General features: G+C 34.8%; 1 protein-coding gene across 1 annotated transcript in view; it reads left to right on the top strand.

Moving 5' to 3' along the window:
* Positions 1–12,429, top strand: part of RPGR (retinitis pigmentosa GTPase regulator) — a 55,453-nt gene extending 43,024 nt beyond the window's left edge. The window contains exons 9-16 of the mRNA XM_026846358.1: positions 925–1,080; positions 1,619–1,743; positions 2,848–3,030; positions 3,904–4,066; positions 5,408–5,514; positions 7,250–7,315; positions 8,334–9,911; positions 9,972–12,429. Coding sequence (XP_026702159.1) covers positions 925–1,080; positions 1,619–1,743; positions 2,848–3,030; positions 3,904–4,066; positions 5,408–5,514; positions 7,250–7,315; positions 8,334–9,911; positions 9,972–10,919 — 3,326 coding nt within the window. The 3' untranslated portion in view covers positions 10,920–12,429. The remainder of the gene's footprint in view (positions 1–924; positions 1,081–1,618; positions 1,744–2,847; positions 3,031–3,903; positions 4,067–5,407; positions 5,515–7,249; positions 7,316–8,333; positions 9,912–9,971) is intronic.
* The last annotated feature ends 5,213 nt before the right edge of the window (positions 12,430–17,642 follow it).

Below are 17,642 nucleotides of genomic sequence, written 5' to 3'. Positions count from 1 at the left end.
CCTCAGGTATTTTGCTTTATTTAGAATATTTTTTGTCCTTCTCAATCTTTCCCAGGTTTTCATAACAATTTTTCAAGTATTTAAGCAGTACTTCTCTAGCTTTTCTTTTGTTGCCTGCATGCAGAAGAAAAAGGGTCAGGGCATAAAATTCTAGGAAAACTCCATTTCCCGAAAAACCTTAGTCTTTGAATTTTGCTTTTCAAGCATGACCTCATCAAGATTTCCAAGCTTCACAGCCTTCCCCTGTTGTGATGGAGTGCCAGGGATGGACACACCAAGAATCTTTATTGCTTTGGATAAACTCTTATTCTTTTTCCTGGCACAGCCAGTCCATTAAACGGACAAAATATAAAGGTGGAAAGATGATTGTTCTGTCACGAGATAACATAATTTTAGTGTTCTCTGTTTTTAATACAGGGCTGATTTGGTAGCTGTACAGAATATTGATACCTATTCTGTTATTGTTCCAGTCTCTTCTTACATACAAATTAGTACTGATTTAAAGAGGTCTAGTCTATTAAGTTTAGGGTCATGCAGGTAACCAGAAATGAAGATGAGACTATGGTACTTGTAAATGCACATATATGTAAACATGTGTTCTTGTTTTAATTGCAGTATATAAACTCCCATTAGCTGATATTTTGTATACATGGGATAAGTGAATTATTTTGCAGTTATGTTAGAAAATATACTGCATATTGAACCATTCAACATTTTTTTCTGTATATATTTTAGTGCTTCATTTCCTCTTATTTTGTTGTATTTTTTATTGATAAATGTAATTAATTAGTTGATACAATTTTTAACTGACAAAACATTGCTTTTTTGATGCTGATGTCATTTGACATCCATTTGGCTAATAGCGGGTTATAATATATATATATCTCAGCATATTTGTTGTTAACTTTGCCTGTACATTTTCAGAGACAGATGTATATACTTTTGGACTTGGACAATATGGGCAGCTGGGACATGGTACTTTTATTTTTGAAACTTCAGTACCGAAGTCTGTGAAACACTTGAGAAGGCATAAAATATGTAACATTACATGTGGGGAAAATCATACTGCTGTCATAGCAGGTATGTGAGTGAAAAATTCTGAAATGCACTTCCAGTGACTCTCTCTGATACTGTAAAAGCTTTCTTTATAAAATGAGCAATAGAAGAAGACATATGCAAACTTACTAATTCTAAAGGCTGTGAGCTAGTGAGAAAGCCAGTTTCAATATCAGGAGTTTCTGATTCACAGCCATGCCATGCATAGCTCTCCCAGTATCTCCTGGGGAATTAGAACTTCATAAGCGTGCCTTGCTAACAAGTATTCTTGTTTAGAAGCCTTTTTTTTTTTTTCCTATACAATTTCAATCTTATTATTTTATTGTTGTTTTTTTTTTTTTACAAATTGTTTAGATGAACTCTCATCTCAGACTACTTTGCCTGAAAATGTACATATTTTCTGATCATATTCATCTGTTGAAAATCTAAAAAGAATTGTTCAGGTTTTGCTTTTGGACGAGAAATATTCCTTACTTGCATGGCCTGTTACTTTGTAATGGTTTTGTCCTGGTTTTGTATTGAATCTTTGTTATTAATAACATCCTTTTCTTTCCACATACAGAGAATGGCCTCATGTTTACTTTTGGAGATGGGCGACATGGCAAGTTAGGCCTTGGAGAAGAGAATTTTACAAATCAGTTTGATCCCACTCTGTGTTACAATTTCTTGAGGTTCACAGTCCTTTTGGTAAAACTTTTGTTCATGCTTCTCAGACATCAAAATATTTCTCTTTTAATGAAACACATTACTAATGAGAGTTGAAATCTCATTATAGAATTATTTCTATAACATTTACTTAGTAGACAGCACAAATTGAAAGAAAAAGGAAATTATAATTACTATACTGTTCATGTAGTTTAGAATTTATTTGGCTTGGACTACACATACAGACTGCTTTTTAGGGTTTTATTCGGAAGTGTGCTATAGTGTTTTGGTCTACAGAGTTGTGGTAGCCTATAATATTAAGTATTTGTTACTCTTAAGTTGTTGGCAGCAGGGGGAAGCTAATATCTGTTCTGAAAACATCAGAATGTGATCTTTTTTTAATGTTAATGATTATTTGTACAGTGGGAGAGTTTTAAAGCTTAAGAAAATTTGAGGGGTTGCTTTTTTGAATCCAAACAGGATGAGAAAGCAGAAATATGCTTTTCTTTTAAGGGCATTGTTTTCATCTATTTCTTGATTACCAGCATCAAAAATACAGTCCTGAGTCAAGATTGAGCAAAATTTGGGACACAAGTCTTTTGATCACTTCTGTTTGTTTACTGGACTCAAGAGTTTAAGAAAGTTTTATGAGAAGTGGTAAAGGTTTTAAAGTTTTTAAAACATAAATATCTGATCTTTATGTAAAAATGCTTTGTTGGAGGGTGTAGGACTTGCTTTACATTTTGTGGATTTTGTGATAAAAAATCTAGGTTTATATCACTGAAGCTATTAGTATTGCCCACATTTGACTTGCATCAAAATAATTAGCTGAAATCCCTTGAAAATCAGTGGAAATTGCTTTCTTCTGTATCAGTAATTTGAAAGAGCTATCTTGTGTTCTGTTCAATACAAATATATTGTGTTTAAGTAGGAAGAAATGAACATAGATCAGTAGTCATTAATAAATATAATTAAGTACTTTTATCTTGCTAACGTCATTAGGACCTGAATTTGAAGCAATTTAATATCTCTTAATTTTATTATGTTTTTCTTATAACCTACACCCCTAGAGATGGTTGTAAGAAAATGAGATCCTTGTATTGACACATGCAAGTGAAATAATCAGACCTTTTTTTGGTGCCGTAGGTTGCTTGTGGTGGTTGTCACATGCTAGTTTTTGCTGCTCCAAGACCTAAAGGATCTGAACAAGTGGTCTTAGAAGATTTGTATGAGAGCCGTTTGACTGCTACTTTTTCTAAAATGAGTGGAGACTCACTACTAGCAAACACCTTACAACTAACATCAGCACGAATGAGACGTCGAGAGAGGGTAAATTCAGAGCTGTTTGGAGTTGCCATACTTTTAGGAAAGCTAAAATCACAGCATATACCAGGAAATAATTTTATCTCCTTAAAATACATGTTTAATTTTAATATATAAAAAGAAGAATGAGTATCTGCCCTGGCCACAAAATTGATGCAAGAACAAGATAGGTATTGGTCAGATTTTACTCGTTTATTTCTATGAAAAAGACTCAAATTAATTTTATGGGTGTTTTTTAATTCTAAAATGTAGACCCTGTTCCTTTGCATTTTTAAAAATATCTTAGAAATATTTTTTTAAAAAGAACAAGAACCTGACTGGGTTTTGTTCTGATTCCTTGAATATATTCAAAAAGTTGCTTGTTTATAAAATATTAAAGGAGAATGTTTCACAATCAGCTTGAAATGATCCTAAGATCCTGTGGCTACTTAAAATAGCAGTTTCTTCTTTATCTCCACTACACATTCCATGTCATTTTCTTGAGTGGATCTTTTCACTTACCTGTTTGAAAACTAACTCTACCACAAGACCACATTAATTTTGTAAAAATATATTTATATTGTGGATTAAATACCTTAGTGTTATTCAAGACCTGTATTTTAATGTTAAATAAAAGTCAAAGTTCTTTTTCTCTTTTGTCTATATTTTAAGACTGCTTGAGATTTTTGTTTAGTAATGAACTAAAATGTCCCACTATGTAGCTCTCCACTTTTTAGGACTATAAATAATTAAAATATCAAAGAAAATTTGTTTATGCTTTGTATACGAAGTTACAACACGGTATCATCATCTAAAAGAAAATACCACTGTTAAGTATGAGAGGCTGCTTACATCTTTTTTTTTCTACTCTTACTCTTAATTTTTTTTATTCTTCTAAAGGAAAAGTCACCAGAACAGTTTATTCGAATGGCACGAACTCTGCCTCCACTGGGAGAAAGCTTCTTAAAATCTTCACTACCTGTGACTAGCAATACTAGCCAACTCTATTTTTCTACAAGTCTTCCTAAAGCTGAACCTATGAAGGATAGAGACCATAAAAAAGGTGAAGTGTCCACACATCTTGCTACTGTTTTCTGATAATTATGTAGTTTGTAGTTTGTAGTTTATCATTCATAAACAAATGCCCACTTTGAACATGGAAGGTTTACGTTCAGTCTTACCTCAAGAGGGTCTGGTAGCATAAAGACACAGAAGTTGAGAAATGCATACAAGAAATTGCCTCACATTGTTCATGTTTGGAAAACATGCTTAGACATTTAGAGGAGCATTGAGTGAAAGAAAAACAACTTTTAAATTGTACCTATGGTTCCTCAAGCCTGTAGAAATAGGACTTCACAGAAACACTGTAAGATTAGTAACTGCTTTCTCTATTTTCACAAAAAAGAAAAATCATTACAGAAAAAAAATTATTAGGAACAATCTTAAAGACACACAAAGACCTACAAGACACCTTGGATAAGAAAAGAGATCTACTAATTCTTACAGGATCTTTCTTCTTCACTTGGAAATTCAGAAGTACTCTTCACTCCCTGTTATATAAGATAATAAGGATTTGCAATATTCTAGCTAATGCCAAAAGCTAGGATAACAATGAAACTGATACACTGCTGGACTTTTGCATAGATTCTCTAGAGCAGTTCTGGACTTCAGCTGGGTTCCTGGGCACATGTGATTTCCTGGGAAGAGCAATGCGGAAGAGTGTAGAATGCAGTGTTTCTGTGTAAAAGTTAGCTAAGATTTATTGGACAGTCAAATGCAATTTGAAAGTAATTAATTCAGTTAGAATTAAGTGATTATTTGTAAAGCTGCCAGCATGTCCATTAGCATTTCTGGTTCCAGGAAAACAATGCAATTAAATTTGTATTGCCTTTAGAGTCTTCTAAGGCCTAAAGCCTCAGGTTTTGCGCCATGTGAAAATGGTTTTGTGCCTGATGAACTTAAGATACACCTCAAAATGATGTAGGTACATTTTTATGATGCTGCATTGCAGTTAAACTCACTGTGTCTCCATCCATCCACAGATAATGTGCAATGTAGATAACAGGGCTTCAGCTAATTTAGTCTTTTTGGTACACTATTATTAAAAGGATTAACCAAAAGAAGCTTTGTCCCATGTAATATTTATGCTTTGCATAATACCTGCAAAAATGGTCAGAGATCTACAGTGTACTGAGGCCAGGTTGCTGAGCTAATGTAATAATGACAAAAAGGAGGTGGAAGTGTTTCTGCTATGTCTTGGGCTGAGGGAATGATAAATCTCAGGACTTCAGTCTTATGTCAGTAAAATAGAGATAATCCCTATTTTACAAGAGTCGGCGTTCTGTTTGGTATCTATTGCTTGTTCCTGTGGCATCTGTTTACTTCTCCCTGTTTTACCTTGAAGAAAAGAATCATCAAAAAGATAAACCTGGTGAAGGCTCTGCAGAAGAAGATTCAGATAATGAGAATAATGACAGAAACCTTGGACATACAACTGACATCCTAAATATGGTAATATATTCCACTAATGAATCTGTGATTCGATCATTTTTATGCAGGGGAAGAACAAAGCATCTAAATCATGTTTCAAGTTCTAGTACAGAACTCCTGGCTAGCTCAGAAAGTCAGAAATACTGACATACTCTTAAATGAGCATGCAGGTAGTGCAGCCCCTCCCCATGCTTTAGCTCTGGATATCAGAAAGAAAAGGAAAAGGATAGTGCATACCACATGGTGATCTCTGTCTCTGACCTTCTTCTTGATGATTTCCAAGAAAGTTAGTTGCAGGAAATGAAGCAGAGAGCTGTCTTTTCCTGTTCTAAGAAGAGCTTTTTGAGTACACAGGTGGATTGTATTAAAGGGAAGACTAAAATACAGACATTTTGATTATTTGGTGATCCCCTAACATGTTCCTACCTATTTCTTTTATTTAAAAAATATGTTCCCTTATCACTTGAACACCTTCCCAAAACATTTTGTTCTTTTGGCAGATAGGGCATGTCCTGGCCTTAACACAGTTCACTGCAAAGACTGCTGGGGTTTGTCTTTTTTTAAACTTCAATGGAATGGAAACAAATGAGCAACTGTGGACTCAGCTCAGAATATGTTGTCAGTTATGCTGGAGGGATTGCACATTTTACAGTAATTATTACTTGTTTGTACTTAATAGTACTTAGTAATTTAAAAATCTGTGCATACTATTTATTTAATAGTTATAAGACTTTATTTTCATTTTCAAGAAAAAAATTGTTTTCAGATGTGATGCACAATGTGGCCTTCATTCATTTACTGAAGCACTGTTTATAACATATTGCACACTTTATCTGCTAGTCTTCTTTCTCCTTTTCATTTTTGTACTCATCATGAGTCAATTTTAAAATGTTTATCAGAATGAAACTACATTTGAAAAAAGTCTGTCGAGCAAACTTGTCAAAATACAAAAAAAATGATTGCTCTTGAATCTGATTGAAAATAATCTGTTACAGCATAGTTTTTTCAGTTTTTCTAAACTGTGGCAACATACTTCTTATTGACAAGTGTGACAAGAGGACAAAAAACTTTCAATATCATATTGATGATACAAATTCTTGGGAGTCAGAGATCAAAACTGTCCATTCTCACTGTGTTGAAAATGAATGTGGTGGTTAAGCATAAGCAGTTAACAGACAGTAGCAGAGAACATTATCTTGTCATTTGAAGTGTATCGGAAGGGATGACAAAAATCTCACTATACTTGCCCACCTAGTAGTATTCTACATTGCCTTGCCTTTTGGTGTTTTTTTGCTTTATGTAGAAGAGATAAAGGCATTAGATTCCAATGAAAATTTCTGCTACATAACATTTCTTTGAACATGTTCTTTCAAGGCTGTGGTATCAAACTGGATGTTAAATTGAACGTTGTGAGGATAAGGGCATAAGTTGTTATATTTCTAGCCACAACATCATGGTGAAGTGGAAGGTGACTCTAAAATATGTTTGTGGGTTGTAAGCGAGGACATATAGCTTTCTGATTCTATAAAAAGTTTTGATGTTGACATCTAAGCTGGTTACCGCTCACTCTCTTTAAAAGCAATAAATGAGGGAATGGAAGTGAAATAGGTGAGTTGAGTGATCATACAGATTTGTCTCAACCTGACTGTTCAGTAATATTAAAACATTCATATAATAACTCTGTTTAGTAGAAATGGATTTTGATGCTGCTGCCTCTATTATATTTATTTTTTAATAGAGGTCTTATTTTTTGCAGACACATGCAATGAAATTGAATCCCAGTGACCAGTCATTAAAATTATCACCACTTCAAAAACAAAAGGTATTGTAACTAATTATATCTATATATGTATACTTATACTGATGTTTAAAAGATCTCTAGTTCTTGTATTATCCTTGTACTTATTGTTTTGCTTTGAGTTTTTTAAAAAGCTAGGCAAATTTTATTCGCCTTCTCTTGCTAATTTTCTGAATATCTATGAGTTAAAATCCTAAAAAACTGAAGTCAGAGAGAATTTGTGCAGGCATGTAGAACTCCTCATATCCAGCATAGTTTGAGATGACAGTATATAATACTTCACCAGTTTAAGGAGAAAGAGACTATTATATATAATTTGTAACTTAAGCTGATAAAATACATTTCTACTGTTTTTTTGATATTAAAATATTTTAATTGACTTCTGCAATACAAAGTAAGTAAAGATTTTATTTACAGATATTCACCATGGAGTATATTTAAAGGAGCAATAATAGTGTTTTTAATTATTGAATTAAAATTCTTTAGTATTATGTTTCTGTTTCTCTTAAAGTGATCCCAGCATTTCAGAATTTTGGTATATTTCATTATAATTTTTATTTTATATTTTAAATTTTTTTCTGCAGTATTTGTTAAATAAGTGTAAATTTTAAAGCAGAAAGATAACAGATTTTCAAACTTACTAGAAAGAGCATAACAGTGAGTGCATCAGAAGATTTCCCAAGGGGAAATGTGGAGGAAGGTGTAAGAGAGCTGTAGTTCACACAGCCTCATGCAATTGCATGTTCTTTAGCTTATGGGACATGATACTGGCTGCACAGTTATTACTGCATTAAATTTGCTTGGATAGTGAAAAAGCTATAGTAGTACATTTACCATCAACTTAATGTTACATTCTTCTAATATGTGCACTTGTAAATTCATTTCATGTAAAATGCTCTACCTTTTGTGCTATGTCTCAGTCCTGTCACACAAATTGTTTCTTTTCTTGTTTAGATATTTTTTAAATCTTTTTCTTTTGCTGTCATTTGTCCTTAATGCTTTCCTTCTTTCTTTTTAATTTTCTGCTTCTCATGTGGAATAGAAGAACAATAAAAATGTGAAACTGAAAAGAGATGGTAAGGGTGGGCTGAAAAACAAGGATTCTGATTTCATGAAGGAGGGGTCAAAATCAGACTCTGGCTCTTTACAAAAGGAGTCTTCACTTTCAGAGTCACCAGGACAAGATTTAGGAAAAAGTAGTGCCTTTGTAGGAAAGCCTGTGGCCAATAAAAATACAATGAAAGGTAAATCTGAGCATGCACAAAGTGTTAGTACTTTTGGAAGTGGTGTTCAACAAATTACTAGGGACAAACGCAGATTAGTGAAAAGGGAAAAAGAATATGTGGAAAATATTGAATTCATCAGAAAGGATGTAACTTACAATCTTCCCACTGAAAAACAAATTCTGTCTGAAAAAACAAATTCTTCCAATAAAAAGTCAAAAGTTGTCAAATCTAAGCAGTCTCTTAAAATAGATGTACTTCCTTCTGCATCTAGGGATCAGCCCCAGACGGATTCATTAATTGTACAAAAATACAATCCTATTAAAAATCAAGGAAGTCAAGAAGCAATAGAAAGTCAAAACAAAATAAAAGATGCTGTTGAAAAATCCGATAAATGTGAAAGCATATGTGTCAGAGAAGAAGAAAGTCGTGAAGGACAGAGAGGGTTTAAAAAAAAGGATCAATTTTTGAAACAAATAGCTGTAAGTATGTCATCATCTTCAACTGAGGAAAGTAGTAATGATCTTCCAAAATATATACTTAAGAGTAGGGAAAAAAAAGATACCTATTATGAAGGCAAAGAGGTCCAGAAGGCAGTGAAAACAGTACAGAAATTGAAAAATTTGGACTTCGAAAAAGAAGACAGTGAGATTGAGGAGTTGCAAGCTACAAACAATGAGAAAGAATATGTAGAAAGGACTGATATAAAAAGCCTGAATGAAGAAGAAACAAACTCTGAAGCTAAATCTGATGAAGACATGCAGTTACAAATTAAGAATGAGGAGGAATCTAATCAGGAGAGTGAAGGCAGTGAAAAGGGTGAAAATGTAAAAGAAAAACTAGATGAAACAGTTGACAGTGAAGGTGAACTAGGGGAGGAAGAAGAAGAAGAGAGTGAGGTTAAAAAAGGTAGAGATGAAGTTTCAACAGAAAGAGATGAAGAGGAAGAAGATAATGAGGAAGAAAATGAAAGAGAGGAGTCACAGGCTGAAAGAGACAGTGAGAATGAGGGTGCAGGAGAGACTGAAGAGATTAATCAGGAAGATGGCAAAGAGCAAGAATATGAAGTTGGGTTGGTGGAGGAAGAAGACATGCTGAGTGAAGGAGAAGAAGATATGGAGGAGGAGTATGCAAAAGAGGAAGACACTGAAAAAGAAAAGGAGGGACAGGTTAAAAGTGAGGGAAGATACGAGAGTGAGGAAGGAGGTGAAGATAGAGAGGGGGAAGAAGAAAAAGAGTTAGAGGCGGAAGAGGAAGGAGGTGAGGAAAAAGAAAATGAAGAAGAAAACAAAGAAAGGGAGAATGAAAAAGACAAAGAGGGTGAAGAGGAGGAGTTAGAAGAATCATTGGCAGAAAGGGAAGAAGAAGAGGTATCCGAAGAAGAACAGGAAGAGGAAGTTACAAATAGGAGGACTAAGGAGGTAGGGGAGGATGGACTGGAAGAAGCAGGAGAAGAGGGGGAGGATGAAGTTGAAGAGGAAAGAGAAGATGATGATGAGGAGGAGGGAGCAGAGGCAGAAGCAGAAGGGGAGGAGGGGGAAGAAGATGAAAAGGAAGAGGAGGGGTGGGAAAATGAAGAAGTGGAAGGGGAAGGAGAGGAAGTTGAAGAAGAGGGAGGTGTTGAAGAAGAAGATGGAGCAGGAGAGGAAGAAGAGGGAGAGGGTGTGGAAGAAGATGAGGGAGCAAGGGAGAAAGAAGAAGTGGGAGAAGGAGTGGAAGAAGAGGAAGAAGGAGTGGAAGAAGATGAGGGAAGAGGGGAGGAAGAAGGAGAGGGAGAAGAAGGAGTTGAAGAAGATGAGGCAGAAGAGGGAGTCGAAATGGAAGTGGAAGAGGTAGAGGAGGAAAAAGAGGGAGAGGAGGAAGAGGGAGAAGAAGAGGGAGGGGAGGGAGAAGAAGAGGGAGGGGAGGAAGAAGACAGGGTAGAGGAAGAGGAGGAACAAGAAGGGGAAGAGGGAGATGAGGAACAAGAAGGGGAAGAGGGAGACGAGGAACAAGAAGGGGAAGAGGGAGAGGAGGAACAAGAAGGGGAAGAGGGAGACAAGGAACAAGAAGGAGAAGAGGGAGAGGAGGAACAAGAAGGGGAAGAGGAAGAGGGGGAAGAAGCAGAAGAGGAAGGAGATGTGGGAGAGGAGGAAGAAGAGGATGAGGGAGAGGAGGAAGAAGAGGATGAGGGAGAGGAGGAAGAGGGAGAGGAAGAGGAAAAATCAAAAGGTAAAAGAAAAAATTATAGTAATAAGCTTCCACAAAATAAAAGCAAAACCAGGAAGCCAGAGAAGACAGAAAGTTCTGCCTTACTAAACAGCTCTAGACAAAAAATGAAGTCCAAACATCATGTAGCAAATGGTTTACATAATTCAGAACAATTTTGGAACAATGTGCTACCTCATTATTTAACACTGAAGTAGCACAGTCTACTGGAGATGCATTTTAAGGCTATTCAGGAAACTTTAGAACTATGGCAGGTTGATTTTATTACATTAAAAAAATTAATCTAGTCAAAATATATTATGATGCATATACTTTAAGTGCCAATTTATGGAAAAAGACTGAAGAAAATGTTTAGATTTTGTAAGTTTCTGTCAGAGAAATCATACAAATTTTTGACACAGTCATTTACACAATCATCTATCACATATGACAGATTAAAAAAATAACTGGTGAGGAGGCAAAATGTGTTTGCCTCTTAATTAAATTATAATGTCATGCTGGCAACATGAATTATACATTGTAACAGTGTAATCTTCTTTGCCTCTGAATCAGATTTCTTAAGATAATACATCAATTTTAGTTGCAGGATAGCTTACTAGTTAATGTGCCTTATCTGAAAGGAGTGTTGGTAAATTATCAAAGATGCATATTTTTAAATTTTGGTATCACTCTATATTCATTCTCCCTACTTTTCTTCTGTTCATATATTAGTAAAATGTTTGCATACTCAGCAAATTAAAGGACAAGTTGCCAAATTGGCATGGGTTGGTAGATGAGAGGTAAATGGAAATGCAGGCCTGGGTAAATGGAAGCCTGGGCTTTTTCAAAGGCCTTAAGGTTGACTTTTTATTTTGGTGTCAGCACACAATTATATGCAAAAAGACAAGCACAAGTCTCAGAATCTGGCCTAGATTACATTAGAATCAGAATGCATCTGTTTAGGGATAATTTTTTACTATAACATTTGATGATGAGATGTAATTAAGAATTTGAAAATATTTATTGTTTTTATATATTTATGATTATTTACTTGTTTATACTGTACAATACACAAAAGATTCTATATCTGCCTACAAAAGACTACATTACATTAGTCATCTAACTAATGTTCTCAAGGAGGGGGAATATTTTGTTGCAGTGTGAAGTGTAAATATGTTTTCAGGATCAGAGCCTAAGCTTCTCCTCATTGGAGGAGATGTGTGTTTTTCCCTCCTAAAAATCACATCTGTGATCTCCGAAAAGAGGACCGTTTAATAAACCAAGAAGCCAGATGGAATAGTAGAGAAAGTGGCATGAAAGTCTGAGTTCTTTTTGGAAAAGACAAATTATGTTAATACTTCTGGAGTTTCCTTAAAATACACAAGCAAATCTTGCAAGTTATTTTTGTGAGGTGTTGCATTACTGTCTCAACTATTCGTGGTCAAACTGGCAAAAGAAGGGGTAGGGACTCATCATACAGTATTATTACTTAAATACTATGCTAATGAGTGGTCTGAGAAATTTTTGTAAACAGATCTCCATATTGACATTCTCTAGAAAAATAGTTATTTAAATCCTATGTGAAAATAAGGACAGGAGAAGAAAGGAATCAGAATGAGTAAATATTATTCAATAAAAGTGTTAATGAAATCAATACTTATGTTGAGATGATGAAACATTTTTAATGTTGTTTTGTAACATACTGGCATTAAACTATCTTTGACACAGTGTCTGCAGAATTTATTTCCTAAAAAGGCTGTAGTAGATTAATAGTTTGCCAGTAGATTCTAGTCAAGTTTGAGTCTTCCTACCGCAGTCACCCCGTCTTATACTGCATTTGAAGGTAAGATCACTTTCAGTCATGTGCTGTGCCTAACTATAATAGAAAATTAGTCCAGCGACTGTATTTTGTCCCTGTGAAATCTGTTTTAAGCTTTGGGATTTTCTGGAATACATTGTCTTGACATCAGCATGTGTAAATCTTTGGAAGAGGGTAAGTATCCTCATGTTCTGGTAGAGTGGAATATTTTAACAGTTAAATGCACTTTCCAAAAAAACAGCTCTCTATCACTGTGGAGTCCTTGGTTATTTCACAGAACTGCTGCATTATCACTGAACTGCTCTGAAAATTCTTACTTTTGAAACTAAATGGAGCTAGAGCTGTGTTATTTTATTTTTCTTAGGAAAGATTAGGATGTTACTGTGACTAAACCTAATTAGAGTAATATTGAAAAGTATTTTTATAGGCCTAAACCCATGTTTCTTAGATATGACATCTACTTATCTGTGATTCTAAAATTCAGCTTGGAAGAAAACGGTGCTGTGAAAAAAATCTGTTATTTCTTGTGAAAAATATTTGCTAGACAGAGGGGGAAAAAAGTGAGAGCACTGTGAAGCAAGTGATTCCAATTCCACACAGGAATATCTCCACATTTACTATTTGTCTGTAGCTTTTAATCTAAATCCTTAGGCAAATGGGGACCATTTGTTGTACATCTCCTAACATGCGCTGATAGCATAAAGCTTCTCAGGAGAGTAAAGGAATCCAAGTTATGGGCATCTCCTCTTCTTTGTTTTGTCTGGATGAAAATTCATTGCATTGAGAACTGATTTTACATTGTTTTGTGGATCATTCCTGTGGTAAGGGAAAAGCAGAGCATTACTCCAGCACTTCTAAGGGTTTTCCACAGAATCATTACAGAAATGGTACACTGTGCCAACGTTTCTGGGCTTTGGGGGGACTTTGGAACTCCATTAGCGTAGTGAGTGGAATTTTATTTAGTTTGACTCATACTGGTTTATAAAGTTTGGTACTTGTGGTTTTGTGGAAATTCAGTGTGTCCTTGGTATTTATTATGGGATACAAAAAGATTTATATGCAGTATTTAAGAAACATGGCAAAAGTACTCCTGAACTAGTTTTTAGTAGAAAAAATCCCACAATAGAGAAAGAAAACAACAGACAATTGCTCAGTCCAAAGGTCTATTTAGTCCAATATTTTTTTTCTGTCAGTGGCTACTGGTAAATGCCTGGCAAAAAATACAAAAATGGAGCACATGTGTAGCGTTACTTCTCTTGTGTAATTGTTCAGTATACCAAATATATTCAGTATATTCAATAATTTGTGGTTCAGCAGATATATTATGTTTAATAGCCATTTTTTTTCCATTAATTTCTTTCAATCAATTTTTAACCCATTTGACATCCAGTACATGCTTTGGCAGACAATTCTTATATTACTTTACACTTTGTTGGAAGAACTAACTCATTTTTTTGTCTTGAATCTGTCTTTTGGTACCTTCATTTGATGTCTCTGTATTCTTGTATTAGAAAAAATAACATCACAAGCAATCCCTCTTCGTGATTTATTCACTCACGGTTGTCACATGGAAAAACTGTTCAGCCATGTGGTTTAAATCAAATCAAGATCAAAGTGGTTTATTGATTTATTAATAACAGTTAACCAGCAATCAGCCAACTACCCATTCAAGATCAAGAGCAGCAATAAAGCAGGTAACAACAACACTAGGCATTGATAAAATGTTAATAAGCACCTGCAAATTTCTGAGCACCCTTCTGCAGCTAATCTCAGAAATTTTAATCCCCCTGCACACTCTCACATATGTGTTCACAGAATTACACATGCACATACTGACTTTTATAGCAGTCATGAATTACAAGCATATATTCCATTTTTGGGGAGCAGGGTGCAAGTTTGCTCTTGCCACACAGCTCCTGTTAGAGATGAGGGTGCTCTAGATTTGCTTTGCACATGCTGTAGCATAGTTCTTCTGTGATGCCTGCAAAATTTCAGCAAGTAAATTTTTCCATTATATCTGAAAATATGAAATTGTTTATTCAGATAATAATTATCTCTGCATAATTGATGCTGAATAACAAAAATGTCTTTCTCCAAACTATAGAACATGTCTGGTTTTCATTCACTGCTTTTTGTCCCAGTGTCTTATCTAGATAAATACATGGTTATTCTTTAGAATGAGACCTTTAAGAATCATGCAGAAAAGGACATTCAGTTTTTGTTTCCATTACTTTTAGGTTTTTTTTCCTAGCTTTTCTTAGCGTTAGCCATCTTTTAAGATAAATTCTAGCTTACTTTATCAAAAGATGACTCTACCTTCTAGATCTTACCTCTCAGAATAGCAAACAGTCTTTTATTTTTATTAATTGAATTTGTGGTGTGAATCTAGTAATTTAACAAAAGTACTGTTAAATACTATAAAACAAATGAGTTTCTAAAGGCAGAGCATCTTTTTTAGTGCAATCTGAGTTTTTTCTTAGTGCTTATAGGCTGTATTTATGAACAGTGAACTCACCTGAACTTCTGTGTATTATCTTTCATTTTATACTGCGTATTATGGGAAGCAGAATCAAACCTAGAAACAAAAGGATCTTCAGACAAAAGAATGTTGTCAGATCTGTAAAAAGGGGAAAAAAAGGGCAAAGTAAATGTAAAAGGGAAATTCTCAACTAATTTTTAAATGTGCAATTCAAATAAATGACAGCGTTTAGTACTGTGATACTCTTTGAGCAACTGAGCAAATACTTTGCTTGCACAAATGGCAAATGTACAGTTTTGTCCTCAGTGAAGTTCTGAGTGTGTTCATGATCTGAAGTCACTAATTGAGCTGTAATATTTTTATATACTTTTTTGTAATGGAGAGAGGAGAGGTTAGCTTCTGCATACTGAAAGGATTTTGGAGAGATAGCTTTGGCATCAGAAAATTGCACTGCTGAGAGCTACAGAGGCTTTATTTTTCTGTTGCCAGAAGAAAAAGAAAGTACACTTAATCGCTGTCCTTTTTCAGGATTTGTGATAGTGCCTATTGCTTCTTTTCTCAGCAACCTCATGCTATAGCAATCTGAACAAATATTAATCCTATTATGATATCTCGAAACCCCATACTTAGTTGTGAAAATATTTATTATCAGCACCCTGAAATATCAAATGTAAAGATATTTACCATTCTGGCTTTCATAAATGTCCCAGCATTGAAAAATCAGACATCCCTCTCTTTCTGTCTGAGATTGCTTGCAGGGCAGTCTGCTGGAATGTCCCAGGTTCATCATTACAGATTTAGAGCTTTGTAATTTCTCATGAATTTCACCTTTCACACCGAGTTGCATTTGTGGTTTGTGTGAAATGTGAAGTATTTATGGGTTCATAGTGAGAGTGAGAGAGTGAGCTACACAAAGGTAGCTCTAAGCAGAATTTTATATTAAACAAAGCCTTTATCTGCAGCTATACTTGTATGGATATAGATCACAGTAGTATTGAAGAGAAGCATTTTCCACTCCCTGTGTACCAACTGATAATACAAGAGCCTGTGCTGTTCAACTGGGAGGTCAACAACAATGACAATCTAATATGAGTTTGAGATTGTGAGTCATCCTGGCAGAGGCTGGTTTTCTGACAGGAAGTTTAAAATACTTACTTTCATTCTAACCAAGGCACAAAATGACTCTCAATTAGAAACACAGCAGCAGAACTGCTCCAAAATTTAATCTCTTTTACTAGACACTTCATTGCCATCTCTAAGGAGAAGAACAAAGCAAACCTGAATGTGTCTTGTATCAAGAGTACAGAAAGAAATTAAGCCATGCTTTAAACCCAGCCTTCCAATAGCTGGGGTAGATCTTCCACAAGTGCCAGCATGATGTGGAGAACAATTGCATGGGGAATCTGATGGGACTTGTGTTGCTGACTTGTGTGTGCGCCTTGGAAAATCTACCCATACAAGATGAGAATGGGTTTAAAGATTATTGATGGTTGTGTGCGGAAATCACCACTTTTACATTAGAGTATTTTGAAATGGAGGATCTCCCCTGAGACACAGTGTTGCAGGCTGTGGGAGATTTTAGCAGTGACTTGTAGGGCATCTCTTTCAGGAGTGTATGGAGAACAGAGAATCTTGAAGAACCTTTCTTCATGCTGTGGTGTTACTGGTGAAAATTTGCCTTTTCCCATATTTTTATCCAAGCATTGAATAATAATCAGCATGATTAAGGCAGAATTTCAACAAAAAGCACAGGATTTTGGAGAGACATGCAGTACTCTATGTGGCACAATAAAAGCAGAAAGTAGTGACTGTCCTCATTCACTTACAAATAAGTGGGAGCTGCATGACAAACTCCAGACACTAGAACTTTTTTCTATAAGAATTCGGAAAAAATGCACAAACTGGATCCAAGTGTGGGCTAATTCCCAAGTTAGTTTTTCTCTGTGTCTGTTACATTAAGAATTCATTTTATTCAGCATAATATCTTCCAGAGATGCACTAAATTTTTGAGATAACATCAACATATTCCAATTTGGAGTTGCTCATTATATTTCATCTGTTTTGCTTAAGTACCCAGGAGTTATTTTGGTATGCTATTTCCCAGTGACTGAATATTAAAGGGTAACTATGTAAAGTAACTCATAAGAGATTATATTTGATGTAAACAGTCTCCAACTTGTTTTATGATTCTTCACCAAACACCTTAAAAATTCTTTCTAGTTCTATAGAGGTTTTTTTTTTTCTTTTCATCCTGGAAACTGATATTATTTATTTGTTCTTCAAAGAAAGCAAACTTTTGGAGAAGATAACAGTTTTGTATATGAAAGATGTGGTACATCTGAGCTATATCAGATGTTGATTTATCTTGGGGAATAAATAATAAAAAATTGTTCTGAATTGCTGGAGAAAGAGAATATATTTAAATTGGTTCTGTCATGAATAGTCAAAATCTAAACCCTCAAAGTACAAATACCATCTTTTTTAGAATGTCATTTTACATTAAAATTTTATACATTGTTAAGTAGATATTTTTACTCAAACAAGAATGCAAACATGTGTCTTTCTCCAGGTACACCTACAGCAGCAAGCTGACAAGCCACAGAATAATTGCACCAAAGCTAACTGAAATATCTTTAAGATAAT

The sequence above is a fragment of the Athene cunicularia genome (assembly GCF_003259725.1).
Source record: "Athene cunicularia isolate RWA chromosome 1 unlocalized genomic scaffold, athCun1 chr1_part1, whole genome shotgun sequence".
NCBI classification, from domain to species: domain Eukaryota; kingdom Metazoa; phylum Chordata; class Aves; order Strigiformes; family Strigidae; genus Athene; species Athene cunicularia.
The sequence above is the reverse complement of the archived record's forward strand: the minus strand, read 5'-3'. Positions and strand labels throughout refer to the sequence as shown.